Source organism: Fulmarus glacialis, unplaced genomic scaffold (genome assembly GCF_000690835.1).
Source record: "Fulmarus glacialis isolate BGI_N327 unplaced genomic scaffold, ASM69083v1 scaffold43335, whole genome shotgun sequence".
NCBI classification, from domain to species: domain Eukaryota; kingdom Metazoa; phylum Chordata; class Aves; order Procellariiformes; family Procellariidae; genus Fulmarus; species Fulmarus glacialis.
This window is the reverse complement of record NW_009211869.1, coordinates 7,798-23,718: the sequence shown is the minus strand read 5'-3', so window position 1 is coordinate 23,718 and position 15,921 is coordinate 7,798. Positions and strand designations below refer to the sequence as shown.

The 15,921-nt window shown below is 41.5% G+C and overlaps 1 protein-coding gene across 4 annotated transcripts; it reads left to right on the top strand.

Moving 5' to 3' along the window:
• Positions 1–4,329: 4,329 nt before the first annotated feature.
• On the top strand, positions 4,330–14,747 carry SERPINE2 (serpin peptidase inhibitor, clade E (nexin, plasminogen activator inhibitor type 1), member 2). 4 transcript variants are annotated; one of them, XM_009577694.1, is made up of 10 exons: positions 4,330–4,600; positions 5,299–5,319; positions 5,781–5,900; positions 7,112–7,339; positions 8,426–8,623; positions 11,132–11,330; positions 11,476–11,576; positions 12,548–12,634; positions 13,158–13,241; positions 14,066–14,747. In XM_009577694.1, the coding sequence occupies exons 1-10, from the start codon at positions 4,345–4,347 to the stop codon at positions 14,101–14,103; spliced, it is 1,332 nt and encodes a 443-aa protein (XP_009575989.1). In that variant the 5' UTR covers positions 4,330–4,344; the 3' UTR covers positions 14,104–14,747. The 4 variants fall into 4 exon arrangements, with proteins under 4 accessions (XP_009575989.1, XP_009575992.1, XP_009575991.1 ...); XM_009577695.1 differs by lacking the exon at positions 5,299–5,319 and having other exon boundaries at positions 4,331–4,600; XM_009577697.1 differs by lacking the exons at positions 5,299–5,319; positions 5,781–5,900.
• Positions 14,748–15,921: the final 1,174 nt, after the last annotated feature.

Sequence of the window (15,921 nt, the reverse complement as noted above, 5' to 3'; positions counted from 1 at the left end):
TGTATTATGTGGGTGATCTGAATAGCTGAGCCTAGTGAGAGTTGAGTATGCTGCCTAGTATGTGTGAGGGTTAGTGTTTGCAACAGTGGCTAGAGGCTGAGGTCATCCAGAGATTGGTAGCCTGAAGACATTTCATCATCTGTCATGAAACAACACAAAACTACCAGTGCAGATATGACATGCTGCAGTGTTCCTCTCCTGCCTTCCCCAGAGCTCTGTGCCCGACTGGACTACTTGTCTAAAAATACGCAGCAGCTTAAACTAGGCTCTGCAGTTAGATATAGGTAGTAACTACTAATTTAGCGTGGTGTACAGGACTTGGTATGGTGCTGTTCAGTGAGGCGGGTGGAGTAATGGAGCTCTCGGTATGCTTTCCGTGGTCAAGGCATCCCTCATACAACTGAATGCATGACACTGTCATCTGTTTTGTTCAGAAACTTTAGCATTAGGGTTAAGAACTAGATTCGCATAACAAATTAAATTTGGTTTTTGTTTTTTAATATTCTCTAGATGTATTTCTTTGGGTCAGTGTCAGTATTTCTATTGTCAGTTTGGAAGTTTAAGTTGTGGGATGTTGTCCTTCCTGTAAGTTCTCGATTTAAGAAGTGGGCGCCTACCTTGAAGAAGGATTTTTTTTTTTCTTTCAAAAGCCCACACTTATGTAAATGAATTTGCCTATACGCCTTCCTCCTTCTTAGTTAACTTCGTAAAATATAAAGGTCATAGGCAAAGAAATGCCTAGCTTGTATTTTTGTTTGGCTTTCTAAAGCATTAGATTCAAATTTAACTATCACTAAGTTTTTAGCTTCAGCATTATGAAAGCTTGTTGAAAGCTTGTTGGTATTCTGTATAGCAGGTCAACTGTTTTCCATCCTACACATCCTACATCCTTTTGGATTTTTTCTCCTTGCACTGTACTTAAGCTGTTTCTTTGTTTCAGGATATGCAAATGCATTTCTTGTTACTGAACTACATAGAAGTTGAATATACTGACATCTATGCCAGAAGCATTAATAACGTGAATGCCGCTTCTGCTCGAAGATGAAATTAGCTCCTCAGGTTAGCTGGTTAACCTAGAGAACCAGCATGGCAGGGCTAAGAAGCGACTGCTCTGTAACTAGTGCTGAAAAGCGGTTTTACTCTTTTTCTGTGCTTGGAGCACTGCACAACTTTGTTTCACTTATTGAGTAGGTATCTGCTAGAGATTGTGCTCAAAAATGGAGACCAGCCTGCCTTAATGGCGTAGCAGGGGGGAGAGGTTAGGCAAGCATGGAGACCTTGGGGAAACCAGGTGCAGGAGGTAATAGTTTTTCCCTGAAACAAAAAAGCAAAAACCAAAATCCTGCAGCAGTGGCTTTGGGAGCAGAGTCAGGTTGTTTTGACAAGGCTTCACACATGTCATGGGGAAAATGCAAGGCTGTTGGTAGCTGTCACCCTGAGTCTGGCAGGGGCTGTCACCAGTGAAGTAAAAAACTTGGGACTTGCAGTATATTGAGGTAAAGGCAAAGAAGAGAGAAATGTCTGACTTCAATTAGACTTGTGCAGATGCTGTACATAAATGACAATGAAACATTCTTACTTGGCTTCATAGAAGTGTCACTCCTGTCTGTGCCCTCATAATATACTTCTGGCAATGTACCCGTGTCAAGGGTGGATGTGCTCAAAATAGCCCAATCTCTTCTGGTTTGCTGCCTGGATCAGGTGGAGCTGCCTCAATCAAAAGCAGGGTTTGCAAAATTACAGCTGAAATTGTGTGCTCTGTGATTGCGTTGTCTGTCACTATCCCTGGTCTCCATCACTATATGGGACAGGCTGTATTGCACCAACATTAACTGTTTGCTTGCTTGTAAGTGCATCTACTAAGAATCTAATAGTTGTGGTTTTTTGCATTGTGTGGATTTGTTGTTTGTTTTGGGTTTTTTGCCAAGGTACTAGGTAAAGGTAAAAGTCTGGTTAATACTGGGATTAAGAATTTTTGTTTAAACTGCCCCTTGGGTCTCCAGGTAGGGAGAAGAGATGGTCACCAAACCAGCAAAGAAAATCTTAAACCCAAAACCTAGCTTCTCTTGAAGTGGCAAGCCACACTTGCCTCCTGCAAGGCAGCAATTGGTATAGAGCTGCTGCCTGGGAGAGAGGGAAGCCTCCCCCCCTAAGAAAAAACCTAGAGATTTCAGGTGGTTGGTTTGTGCTAGTATCAAAGAACACTTCAGAATATTCCTTAACATTTTTAATTTAAAAAAAGTACAAGTTCACTTTCCCTGTCAGGCTGCCGGTCCTCCCCACGACTGCTTCCTGCTGTAGCCAGTGGTGTGGGGTGCAGGGCAAATCTGGGGAGTGACTCACGTAACCTGCTCCAGGGGGTCAGATGACCTTCGGGTTTTCCTCCTGCAGGTCTCAGCTGCAGCCCGCCAAATCCAGTCTAGTTTTCAGACTAAGCTTGCGTAGTGCCAGTTGATGGCTGGTATGGAGCTCCTTTGGAAGGAATTGTACTTCAGTGACTCCAAAACTGCTTGGGGGATTAAGTAGGTTGATGGGAAAGACTTAATTAGTGGGCGGGCTGTTAACCTGCTTCCTAGGACAGCATTTTCACTTTTTCTTGCATAACTTAAATCAGTCCGACAGGTTCCTCTGGTCACAGCTATACCAACAGTTGCGTTGGGGGGAGAAAGATGTCTCAACTCATGTGTTATTTCATGTTCAGCATTTGGTTTATTCTGTGCTGCAACGGCAAACTTTGACAAAGCCAGTTCTGTCCCCTGAAGTGGTGTAGAAGAAAGTGGAAGTGCTGCATTTGTTACTTTCAAGTGTTTTAGCACAGTTGAAGTACATGCTATTAAAAGATGATTAAATGAATCTGTACAAACACCAGCTGGTTTTCTGGTAATCAAGTGCTCCAGCATGGTTTGAACTTGGCAGCGTAGGTAGGCTGTGCAATGGCAGAGCTCCTTGTGCAGTACGCCCTTTGTGTGAGTGGGAGGCGGCTGTGAATAACACCTCAGCCCCAACGCTCTCCCCGCCTGAACACTGCGGCTCTGCTGGCCTCCGGCTCGGGGGCTGCTGGAGCCAGAAAAGCAAGTGTGCGGTGCTGAGCAGAGGGCTCAAGGAGAGGAGAGGCTTATTTTTGGTTTTTGCATGTGGTATGCAAATGACATTTTAATCAGTTGTATACCTTCTGCAGCCTGATTAGCCTTTGAACTAGAGAACTAGTTGGCTCCTCAGTGTGTTTGAGAGACTAACCTAAGCATGCTCTTGCAGCACCAAAGTCAGCTCAGTGGGGGAAGAGGCTCGCTTGTTGGTCTGAAAATGGAAGTTAGGACTCTTGAACTGTGCAACTGAAATGTCTTAAAATAGAAATGTTGTGATTGAACTTCTCGGAGGTGAGCAGGGAACCTAATTTCATGAAATAGGAGATTATTGCATGACTATTCCTCTAAGTACCTGTTTACCCTAACAAAAAAGGGATTGAATACACTTCCATGAGGAGGAAATACAGCCTAGTAGTTGCAGTACCCAGTGTTTAAGATTTGGGCTTGCTTCTCTAATCAGTTGTTAAGAGGTCCTGAACAAACTGTTGCTGCTGCTTGCGCCTCGGTTCCTAGGAGGTCATGGGTGTAATAATACTGAATTCTGTTAGGTGTTATATCTGCAGATGAAGATTGGCCTATTATGAATGTGAACTTCCTTCTGTACTCATCAGCTGCTGAATTTTCTTCAATGGAAAAGTACAGGCTAAAATCCAAACTTAACCTTGCATTTTAAAATCTAAAAGTCTTCCTCTATATTCCCATCATGGAAAATGCTAGTTATGCAGCTAACTCTTTATTATTCCAGGCAGGTGTAAATTCCCACAACAGAAGGTCTGTTTGCATATATATAGTGCTTCTGTTCACTGCAGAAAGTGATCTATAAAATGTACTGTGCATCACATCTTAGTGGGCGAGGACCATACCACGAGGTTTCTTACACTAATTTATCCTAAAGGGCAGTTTAAATAGAATGCCAAGACTCCGTTTAACTGAAACACAAAACTAACTGGACTTGCGTGTGGTGGGAGGTAGTCTCCCAACTTAGTGGTTTTTGTCCTGTTACATAGTCACTGATATCTAGCTATTTTATGGTTATCTCTGCTTCTGGACACCCCTAGTCCTAAAATACTGGTAGCAGTAAAATGCAGGTTTGAGTCCCATTGCCAGAACTCTCTGAATGGTGTGTGTGGAGCCTGTGCAAGACTTGCCTGCTCTTTAGGTAAATAAGAATTTAAGTTGAAAATAAAAATGCTGTACTTGTGAAAGCTGACTTAACTTTCCCCTCTTGTTCTCTTACAGGTATCTCCAACCAGAAATCATGAACTGGCACTTCCCACTTCTCTTTGTTCTTGGGACTTTAACATCTGTATGTTCCCAGTTCAGTTTTTATCCTCTGGAGGAACTTAGCTCTGATGTTGGAATCCAGGTCTTCAATCAGATAGTGAAAGCTAAGCCTCAGGACAATGTTGTTGTTTCTCCTCATGGGATTGCATCAGTCCTGGGGGTGTTGCAGCTGGGTGCTGATGGCAAGACAAAGAAGCAGCTGACAACTATGATGAGATACAGTGTAAATGGTCAGTGATTCCTAAGGTGGTTTTGGGTGTGGCTTGTCAGAATCTTCATGCTGTTTTGAGATGGCTTTCGAAGTGTGGTAGATTGCATCATACACCAATTAACTCTGTTTACCAAAGCACAAAATGGACATGCTTGAAGTTAATTGGCAATTTGAGTATGGACATGTACATATACTTGAACTGGCTTATAAGCAGCTTTGTTAATGACTTCAGGGCCCTGGCTAGAACTGCCTTTGTCCTTGCAAAACTGATTTTCCAGAACAGTGTGGATGGCGGTCCAGTGCCAGCACAGAAAGGCTGCAGTACCTCATTTCAGGCTGTACTGAACAGCCCTTAATGTGCTGCTCCTTAGATAACAGGGCAAGAGAATATTTCTTGTACCACATTGAAAGCAATGCAAACTCTAACCGTACAATTGATGCTTTCACTTTGATGCTTTCAGCTTTGTTCATTAGTGTTTCTGCTGTCAGGATCCCTGAATCTGTAGTTCTTGTAGTGCCCTCTTCTTGAAACAGCCGTTTCTGCTTGTCTCTGTGCCTGACACTGCATGCATCTGTGTTTGTATTCCTCTGCCAATGTCTGCCCCTTGAGAGGGTGTAGGCTGAAGGTTCTTGCTGCTTTACTTTGCATGCTGAGTATTTTTGTGAGTGCTTGCCAGCAAGACTTATCTTAGTGCCAGCATTCTGCCTTCCTTCCAGGAATAGGAAACCCTCCAAGAGGTAAGTGCACATTTAAATCTTGACCAGTATTGTCATATAACATGTTGTCTTGTCTTCATTAGCTTTGCTGTTTTGGTTCTGGGTTTAAAGTACAGCAAAATGATTTGTCAGCTTAAGATCTAAATGTTGTAGACTGAAATCTCTTCATGGGATAATCAACTTTAGGAACATGTGAATGCTCAAAATATAAGTACTTGCAAAAATTATATCAACTGGTTTTATCTGGCCTATAGCCTTTCTAATCCTGCGAGACACAGAGGTTCTCAAACTCCTTAGAAGGTAGCCAGTACCTTGTTACAGAGACTTGTTATGGGATGCTACCTATCTCTTTGCACAGATCTCTTCTGCTCTTGTTCACGATTGCCTTACAGTCCTTTGGCAACTACAGCAACTGCTTCTTTGGAAAGGTAATAGTTGGAAAGTATTTAATTTATCTTTAGCTGTCTTTTAATGCAATTTAGCAGCTGGAAGCAAAGAGGAGAGCCAGCATCATGAGACCAGCCAGCTCTCCCTGGACCACCAGCAAGTGCTCCGTGGACCACCAGTGGTCCACAGAATACAGTTTGAGAACCTCTGTTATGGTATGTTCTCCAAAAGAATTTGCCCGTAATATTGGAGAGTGAACATGTAGAAAATTCATACAAATGGTACTGCTAAAGCATTCATAATACATGAAACAGCAAAGCCATCTGAGGCTTTTTCTTATATGCAGCTAAGAGAATAACTCTGAACTAATTTATTCCCTTCATATCTCTTATCTCAAGTTTGTCTACATAAGGAAGCAGTCTAGAAATGTCTCTGCCTAAATTGTATTGGGAAACAGAGGGAGCCCATTAATAACTGCTTGTAAAAACAGCCACCCAAGGATCCTGTTCAATATAATGGTTGAATATGAGGTTGCTTGCCTGGCAATAGCTTCCCTGTGTAGACAAGCGCTCATTCATAAGCCATAACAATGGGGAGAACTGGGTATGGTGAACATAGCAGTTCTTCTGTGCTGCCATATGCCTTCTCTCATATACAGTGAAGGAGCTAGCAAGCACTCGATACGAGCTGCTTTCAGGTCCTAAGGATTTTGACACTAAGCACTGGAACCTACTGTTTTCCCTTTCTCCTTTTTTAAAGGCAAGCTCATGTGTTAAGGGATTGACTCTTGCTTGTAGCTGATTTAGGCTGAGACCTAGCCTTTAAGGAAACTAAGACTTGACTTGAACCTTATTATAGAAAACTTGACAGCTTCCTTTATTCTCCAGTAAGTGGAAAGGAAGGATGGTGAGAAAACAACTTTTGCTTTGCACTCTGAGGTTCAAGACCACCTGCATAAACCTGCAGACCTGTTGGCTCTGAGTGAGCAGGCTGAACCCTTGACTTTCTTTGTCACTGTCACAGAACTGACAGGTGACCTGGGCTTATATGATACGAAGTACATTTTGGAACAGCCTTCTGTGGAAGGCTGTGGTTAGTAGTAGAGTGTGGTTAGTAGCTCCACACTAAGACTTGAACCTCAATACTATCCCCAGCACTGTCCGTAGCATTCTGAGCAGACAGCTAGAGGGGCAGCAGGCATCACGCATCACAGTAAAGGTTGTGTTTTTGCTGGGAAACAGTAGCATTCTTCAGATGAGAGATCAGAAATGAGTATTTTGGAAGGCCTCTCAGAATGCCTGCTTTGGTCTCCTTTTCTAGTCCAGCACTTAAATGTCTGACCTTTCATGTCATTAGTAGTTGCATATAAAGTAACTGTTTGTTCATCATCTTATTCTAAATTAAACTTGCTGTTCTTTCCAACTAGGAGTTGGTAAAGCGTTAAAGAAGATAAACAGGCTCATAGTCTCAAAAAAGAATAAAGACATTGTTACAATTGCTAATGCAGTGTTTGCAAAGAGTGGCTTTAAAATGGAAGTGCCTTTTGTTACAAGGAACAAAGAGGTGTTTCAGTGCAGTGTCAAGAGCGTGGACTTTGAGGACCCAAATGCAGCATGTGATTCCATCAACCAGTGGGTGAAAAATGAAACACGGGGTGAGTATTGGTGAGTGCTTTTTGTGCATGGCAGGGTGGTGTCTGAGATCTCTCGGATTCGGATGGAAATACTGTGGAAAGATGGGGAGGTAGAAAAAGCTCTGCCTTGCAGCTGAAAACTATCTTTAAGCTGGCATTAATGTGATGTTTTAGAGCTGGTGGGCCAGGAGTCTGCAGTCTCACTAGCCCAGCAGATGTGCCTGTCTCGTGGCCTTGAGGGATGTGTATAGTGTGTGTGTCCATCTGCCCATGGGATCAGGGGAGCTTCTGCTGTTCTTTGCTGTCATACAACTGGTGAGAAATCCAGGCAGGGTTCTCTTAGACTTATGCTTTCTCAAACATAAAAGATCCTTTCAAGCAGCTTGGATGTTTGACTCAGTAAATCAGACTTGTGGAAAGCTGTAGAGCAGTTCAGCTTTTGCTCTTACTGCCCTAAACTCTTGCAAGATATGGCCATGTTCTTAGGAGTCATGTTTAGTGGAGGATTTTTAATTAACCCTGCCTTGACAGAACTCCTCATGGTTCAAGCCTCTTGGCATCTAGTTGTCAAGCTTACCTATGCTAAAGCCAGAGATCATGTTTTGTAACATATTTCTAGTCGAGGTAAACTACATGTTTGGTATCTCTTGGAGTTAAAACCAGTGCCTCCTGGATGTGAGGAGTGTGTTAATGATGTTGGATGTGGTATTTGTGAAATGAGGCTGTCAAATTCTTTCTCTACCACATCACCAGTTTTGCATAGCAATGTTGCAAGCAGTGTGTGAATGAGGAAGTGCTTCAGCTGCAACTATTACTGCTGCAACTATTACCCTGTAACATAGTCTTAGATCTGCTCACAAGCTGGAAAGGGTAAGGCCCTGTTAGTTATAACATCAGTCTATTGATTAGCAAGATGTTTGCTTTCTAATTATCCCAAAGGTTTACTTTTTGACAAAGAATACTGTTGGCTTTATGAATGTATTGTCCCATGAGGAGTTGGCACACTCACAGGTCAAGAGGCCTAAAGTAATATGTGTTTCAGGTTCTTAATCATCAGCTGTCCAGCGTTATGACAGCAAATACTCAGGCTTTCTTTATTTCTTCTAGGTATGATTGATCAGGTTGTAGCTCCAGATGATATTGATGGAAGTTTGACCAGACTGGTTCTAGTAAATGCTGTGTATTTCAAGGGCTTATGGAAATCACGATTTCGACCTGAAAATACAAAGAAACGTCCATTTTATGGAGCTGATGGGAAGACCTACCAAGTTCCAATGCTGTCCCAATTATCTATCTTCCGCTGTGGTAAGCTCAGTAACTCCCACTACCACCAACAATGGTTGTAAAATTTGCTCTTTTCCTTCAAACTGAAACAAGAGTTTGCTGTACATGTGGCGTTTAATGGTATTGCTTATTGTAGCTGATATAGGAGGCTTTGTGTTACAGAAGTATCTCATACTGCTGAGGTATGGATGAGCTTGCTGTGCAAGGTATTTAATGGTTGCTTAAGGTTGAATGCTCTGTCAAAGTACTTGCCTTATCCTGTTGTCTTTAAAAAGGAAAATCTGAAGTACCCAAACTGAGAACTTTGCATATTACTTAAGCTTTGCAGTAAGAAGAAATCCCTATTTTTTTAGGGGGTGAGAATAAAGGAAAACTGCCAACAGAAACAGAACCTTGAGTTTTTTCTGGTGATGAGCTGTGTATGAAAGAAAGATTGGAGTAGAATCAATCTAATTTTACTGTATAATAAAGAAATGGGACTTGCACAGTCCCCAGTCCTGTGGGAGCCAGAGGAGCACAGAGTTAATATGTTGGCTATATCTCTCAAGGTGGGAAGCTGCTCTTCAAATTCAAATTGAGTCACAAGTTGCAGGTTCAGCCAGACTTCCATCAGAGACTCTCAGAGCTGACACAGGCAGCTTGGTGTGACTGACAATGTACTTCAGAGCTTCAGCATTGCAGCCCTATGGGGATTTTATTGGTCAAAATAAGATTGAAGCTCTGATAAAAGAACATCTTCTCTTGTGTCCTTCCAAGAAGAGGGCAGTGCTGCCTGGAACGCACTTCCATGTGTGCTAAATAACAGTCTGAGGAATAGACCTGAGAATACAGCTTGCTATAAATTCAAAAAACAAGACCCACTGTGCTTTTAAATGCCTAGTTTTACTGTCAGTAGTGCTCAACTAATATTAGTAGATTTGGGTTAAAGTAAACAGCTGTAACTCTGTCCCAAGCCCACGTATTAGAGCAGAAGTAATACTTTAAGATAACTGCCAAAAGTGTGAGTTGGGGGAGGTGGGGAAGCCTACTGCAGTGTATACTGCTTATCTGTGGAGTTTGAAAGAAGTTCGTAACTTAGACGGGCTTTAGCAAGACTATTATCTTAAAGGCTTTTGACTTTTGATTCTGATGCTGGTTAAAAAATTCTTTATGTGGGCCTGTGTTTAAGCTAGAAAAGCATTGAGGCCAGAAAGGAACAAGGGAAATACCCAACCTAAAACACATCCTAACTCAGCAGTATCTCTGAATATCCTAACACAAAGCTTTTATCTTATTTATGCTTGCAAAGGGGTCTTTAAAAGTTCAAACTTAAGCATCTTAAATCCCATCAGTTGACTGTGATGAACTCCCCTGCTGTTTGATATGCCTCGGTAGTAATGATGGTAGCACGTAGCAGACCAGGAAAGTAGCACTCACTGTTGGACGGTTTACCTTTTGTTACTGTCCTGTAGCTGACTCACGCAACCGGTATTTTGATCTGTAGGCCCTAGTCTGAGAACCACTGTCATAATAAAAGGAAGTAATCAAACTGCCAAGCTTGACACAATTCCTGCAAAATAAGTGCAATACTGCCAGTTTCCTAGCAATATGAGCTCAGCCAAGGCAGGTTGCATGGCCCTGGCAACAAGATTAAATTTCTAATGAAGATGTCAATTTTCAGCTTGGGCTGACAAGTGCAGACTTACATGAAGAAAGGGGAGAGATAATAAGATCTTACTGCTATCCAAAAACTTTCCCAGAAACCCTGTCTGTAGTTAAACTGACAAGTTTTTACTTGAAACTCCTATAAAAAGCACTTGCTTCCCAGTCACATGCCAGAAATCCCACAGTAACCAAAGGGAACTTGGAGGAGGGGGTTGCTCAAAGACAGTCTTCCCAGCACTTGCTGTAACTCACGGAGGTGTTGCTATCTCACTCCTTCTCATCTAATTGGCCTCCTGCACTGCCTCAAAGTGGCTGCTCTCCACTACCTCGAAGGACTTAAGACTGCTTTCTCATGAGATCCTTACTAAGCAAGAAAATGAAGTAAATGCAACAGACTACTTCAGACAGGAGCTCTTCCAATAACTCTTGGAGGAAAAAGCTTGTCTACAAGATCTCTTCAGTTTGGAAAGATAGTCTGCTGCTTTTTCTTGCTTTTTGTTTCTTGGTGCTCAGTCAGTTCTGGTACAGCTGAGATCTGAAGTAGAGATCCAGCTGATTCACAGATCTGGTGACTTCTAACATAGCTGGCTTACCACGCTGGGCTGATGAGGTTTGGGAAACAGTATGCATATCAAATTCAGATGAGTATTTGCTTCATGGTATCATCCTGTCTGTGCTTTTTGTCAAACTCGCATCTGTACAGACCCCATGCCACTTCTGAAGACTTGCCTAGCAGGAAGGCAGGCAGTCTGTGACTCTTTAGAGTCAGTTTTAAGATGTGGGCAAAGCTTTCCTAACAGACTGTTATTGTAGTAGGTATCTAAAGGTAAAATAGGGGTTTAAGGCGGTAAGAATTATGGCTCATTAGCTTTGCTTATTTTTTAGGCACTACAAGTACTCCAAATGAGCTGTGGTATAATATCATTGAATTGCCGTACCATGGTGAAATGATAAGCATGTTGATTGCTTTGCCTACGGAAAGCACAACGCCTCTCTCTGCTATCATTCCCCATATCAGCACAAAAACAATAGGAAGCTGGATGACAACCATGGTAGCAAAAAGAGTGCAGGTTATTTTACCTAAGTAAGTACTAATATAATCCATTTCTCCTTCAGGGAATGTTTTGGGAGTCATATATGTGTATCTTCTCTGATACAGGAGAAACAGAGTGCTTAAGGCAACTTTCCTGCATAATACTGATGCCTTCGTTTTTGTTTATCCCAACTAGATTTACAGCAGTAGCAGAAACAGACTTAAAGGACCCTCTGAAAGCACTTGGTATTACAGATATGTTTGACCAGTCAAAGGCAAACTTTGCAAAAATAACAAGTAAGTTGTTGTTTTTTTTTTTTAAATCCATGGTGGTCCTTATTCATAGCTTCTGGCACTGAAAAAAGTGCTGTTTTACCAATGCAATTGTCTGTTTTGTCTTGAGTAAGTGTTACCATGACATTGGAGCGAAGTTCTATTTTGTAGCTAGCCAAGCATGGCTGCTTGCTTCTATTGAACACTGCAGTAGCTTTCTTCCCCTTGTCTTGCATTACAGCAGTAAATCATGTTGGTCAGCTTCTTAAGATTTGATATTACAACCTGAGGGTCTCAAGCATTGTCTAAAATCTATGGCAGGACTTCTAACAATACCATACCTTAGACTGTAACAAGTACTGCAGCTGCAGTATTTAACTTTTCTCTGAAGTATGTGTTTAATGACTTAAATTTTCTTGAGCTGAGGACTGGACCAAACCAGAGCTGTAAATACTAGTATCTGAAAGTGGGGGTCTAAAATGTCATCTTATTTCTGTTCTCTGCTTCCATTAAACTCCTGATTAGCTTCTACAGAGAGATCTAACAAAAAAGCCTGCCATGTGCTGGCTTAATTTGAAAACAAATTCCTGTGTTTCATTGAAAGCAGGGTGACTTGCTAAGTGCTTTCTTCCCCCTGAATTGAGATAAATGGGAGCGTAACTTAAATTCAGGTAGCATATTCAGTCATTTGTTGCATTAAAACTAAAAATGCAAGTGAATACTTCTAACTTTAAACCATCAAATAAGAAAACCTAGTAAAGGGGAGGATGGAGGAGTAAAATAGGCTATTCCCAATTTTATTTTGTAATTACAAACCTAGTGATTGTATTCAAAGATATTATCAGTAGTGTTCTTCACTGCAACTTCAGGATTTCAGCCTGATTGTAGCAGCTTTTATTATTCTTAGCCATGCTAGCATAGCTGCTAGCTACAAGGTACTTCAGGACTCTTGCAGTTTGTTTTACTGGAGGTGCTGTTCTCCTTGTGTTTTTCAGGAACAGAAGGTCTTCATGTATCTCATGTTCTGCAAAAGACAAAAATTGAAGTTAGTGAAGATGGAACCAAAGCTTCTGCAGCAACAAGTAAGCAACTGTACTGATAGCTGTCAAACTCGGGAAAACTTTGTTAGAAGACTATACCACTAAGCAAAGATAGGCCACTTTGAGACTGTTGCAGGAATGTGCTCTGACTTCAGATCAGATCAGTTGATAGATTTTATGTAATTTCAAGAAAATCCCAACTTGCCAGTATTGATCAGACCATTGGTTTACTCTAAGAAATATAAACAGGCTTACTTCTAGAGAAGTCATTGGCCACCAATGTAATGTTCCTGGCTATCCAGATGGCAAAGAGGACTAAGCTACTACATCCTTTGTGTGACTTCCTTCCAGCGTTCTGTGTCTTGTGCTGTGTCTTTTTGATATGGTTCCTATAACCATAGGAATGTGACCTGTGTGGCTTTAAGTGTCCAAGTTGGTAGGTTTTAGGCATTTATGTCTGCGTGTGCAAGCTCCTAGTATACACTAGGAAATTTCACTTTGATGGAGTATGTAATGCATTGTGGTACTTGCTTTGTTTAACTTTAAACCTCATCTTTCTTGCAAGCTGCAATTTTAATAGCCAGGTCATCCCCTCCTTGGTTCATAGTAGACAGGCCGTTCGTATTTTTCATCCGGCACAATCCTACAGGTAAGCAGCACTTGTATGTACTTTTTTGCTTAGAAGTTGAATGTCAGCTATGCAATAGAGACAAAAGAAGCCTGGAGCTACTAAATAACTATTGCTTTAGAAAAAACCCTGCAAGTATATTTTTATGCCTTCAATATTAGATTATTTTATTTGGAATAAAACTCAGAACAGGAAAAAATATAAGTATGGGCTGCCAAGTTAACAGAAACAAGCACGACAGGTTCGTGGGTACAAAAGAACAGTCTTTAATACTCCCAGTTCCCCTGAGTGGAGAGGAAATAACTGTTACTGATAGTGAATTGGTAAATAGGACCCAGCTTTCTGATGGACAGTAAAATAGTGCTAGGGCAAAAACTAGAAGAGGGGCTTTGGGGATCTAGGGTGTTGCCCCAGCCTGCTGTGAACAGAAGTGAGTGTTCAAACATAGTGATCATCGTTTCTTTGCAGTATGGGTTGACTCTCCTAGAGCAGAGCTGCCCCAGTTTTTTTAATAACTCATCTGCTTCTTGCAGTGACATGTGGATGATAGATATGCTAATTAGTAGGGAACAAGATGCAGCTGCCAGCAGCAGGGGGAAGAGTAAGCTCCTGGCAGCAGTCCCCATCCCGAGGCTCCAGAGAACATCAACAGAACTGTGTGTCTCTAGAAATATGAGCTAGCCACCTATCCAAACATACACTTCCCTGGCCTCACAAACTTGAGGGAGGCTAGACAAGACTGTGATGAGGTAGCTTGGCTGTGCTCTGTGGACTTTATGCTTTCATGGAAAAGTTTAACTGTATTTACAGACTATGGTAATCCTTGTTTTCGTTTCATCCCTCAGGTACAATCTTGTTTATGGGACAAATAAACAAACCTTGAATGTGGAAAAGTTTTTCTTCAAGAAGTAAACAGACTCATGTGACACACCCCTGTCTTGTTAAATATTTTGTACACTACTCTTTGACTTCACTCAAGAGCTAGTTTTAACCACTGACTAGGTCTTGAAACGGGAGTCGACGTAGTTCTGGCTTTGTGGGGAAAAGTACAGATTGAAAACTACAGTATCTCTTCAAAATGTCTAAAAGATTCTCTAAACTACTGAATGGTTACCTATGCTAACAAACTTTTGAGCTTTTTCTGTATCTACTAAGAATTTTATGTATGGCTTTTGTGAGAGGATTTTAACAAAGAATGATAAACGTTTCTATTAATGTTGGTTTCTTGTTGTGTGTGGAGAAGGTCTAATTTTGTAGATACTGCCTATCAAGATTACTTTTGGTTCTTGAGTATCTTGGTACCTGGATATTCTTGGTAGAAATAGATTAAAAGTTCTAGCAATTTTTATTTTATATAGTGCATGTATCACTGAGTTTTAAAACTAATGTGGTGTTAGATACACATCGCATTGTCCTGTCTTATTGTAATGTAAACTTGTCATTGCTAGTATACACTTTCTATTGGATTTAAATTTTATATTTGTTTTTGTACAAAGGAAGAAATAAAACTGCATTATGAACAGTCAATGTTGTGGATCATGGATGTGCTGATGGGTATTTGGGTCCAGAGCACTGAAGTACTTGTTTGAGACTTCCTTCTAAGGAAGGTGAAAGAAGGGTGGTTTTGTGAGATTTTTTTTTGTTGTTGTTGTTGTGTGGTTTTTTGTTTTGTGGGGATTTTTGTTTGGTTTTTTTACTGCCTGTTGCTGATTACCTTTTCTGCTGAAGTCATTCTGCTGTGGATGAATTATCCATAGGTTCAGTATCTGAAGAGCAAACTGTATTTGCTATGCCCAAGTTACTGCTAAAACTGCCATGTGAGGACATCTCAATGCACTTTTGGGGCTTTTCCTCCTGCTCCCTATGGTGTAGGTTATATGCACATTTGCATGTCTTCAGCCTCTTGTGGGACTCTCCCGAATGCAAAACTCCTCAAAAGATAAGCAGTAAATCCCTTTGGCTTGTCACAGATGGTTCTTTGTTTGCAAGCATGTTGTACTGCTCCTGTGGCAACCAAGGGATTTGGATGGGGAAGGTAAATCTTTGATATTAGCTGCTTCTCTTAAGGGTACACTCGCAGTGAGAGGAGGCTGATGGTGGTCTGGGGAGAAATTCCTGCGGTGTTTGATAGAATCAGCCCTAGTGTAAGTAGATGACTGCTGTGTGTATCCACAAGCTGGAGGATGAAAGAGCATTGAACCTCTTTGTCAGGTAAGAATACAAGATGAAGCGAAAATGCTTCCAGCAGAAAATACCTGAATGTGTCATGGATGGCCAGTCTTAACCCAGTACAAAACCCAGGATAAGATCTCATAATATCCTGCCACAGATAATGTACAGGTACTAACTTAGTAAGGGGACGGAAGTAACAAAACAGCCCTATAGGAAGAATGTCTGGCTCTAACTGTTGGCCTCTCTTCCTGCTTGAGTTGATTACTGCAAACATCAAGAAGAATAAATCTGGCTAGCTGTCTTTTATGGGATGTATTAGCTGCCTACCACCAAATCCTCATAAGCTGGGAGAGAAGTGCTCCTGCTGTGTGCTTTCTTGTGGTACTGCATGGTGAGCACTAGGTCTCCTGCACTCTTCACTCCAGAGGTGAATGGAGAAGCTACCATGATCTAGTTCTCTTCCTGTCTCATTGAAGAGAAAGTGAGTCATGCAGGCTTTAAAAAAAACCAAAAAAAACAGACAAACCCC

Excerpts from the sequence above, each read along its gene's own strand:
- SERPINE2 (XM_009577694.1), top strand. The coding sequence starts at position 4,345 with ATGAACTGGCACTTCCCACTTCTCTTTGTTCTTGGGACTTTAACATCT. Across the intron at positions 7,340-8,425 it reads GGTGAAAAATGAAACACGGG|GTATGATTGATCAGGTTGTA; the intron begins GTGAGTATTGGT and ends TATTTCTTCTAG. Across the intron at positions 8,624-11,131 it reads ATTATCTATCTTCCGCTGTG|GCACTACAAGTACTCCAAAT; the intron begins GTAAGCTCAGTA and ends CTTATTTTTTAG.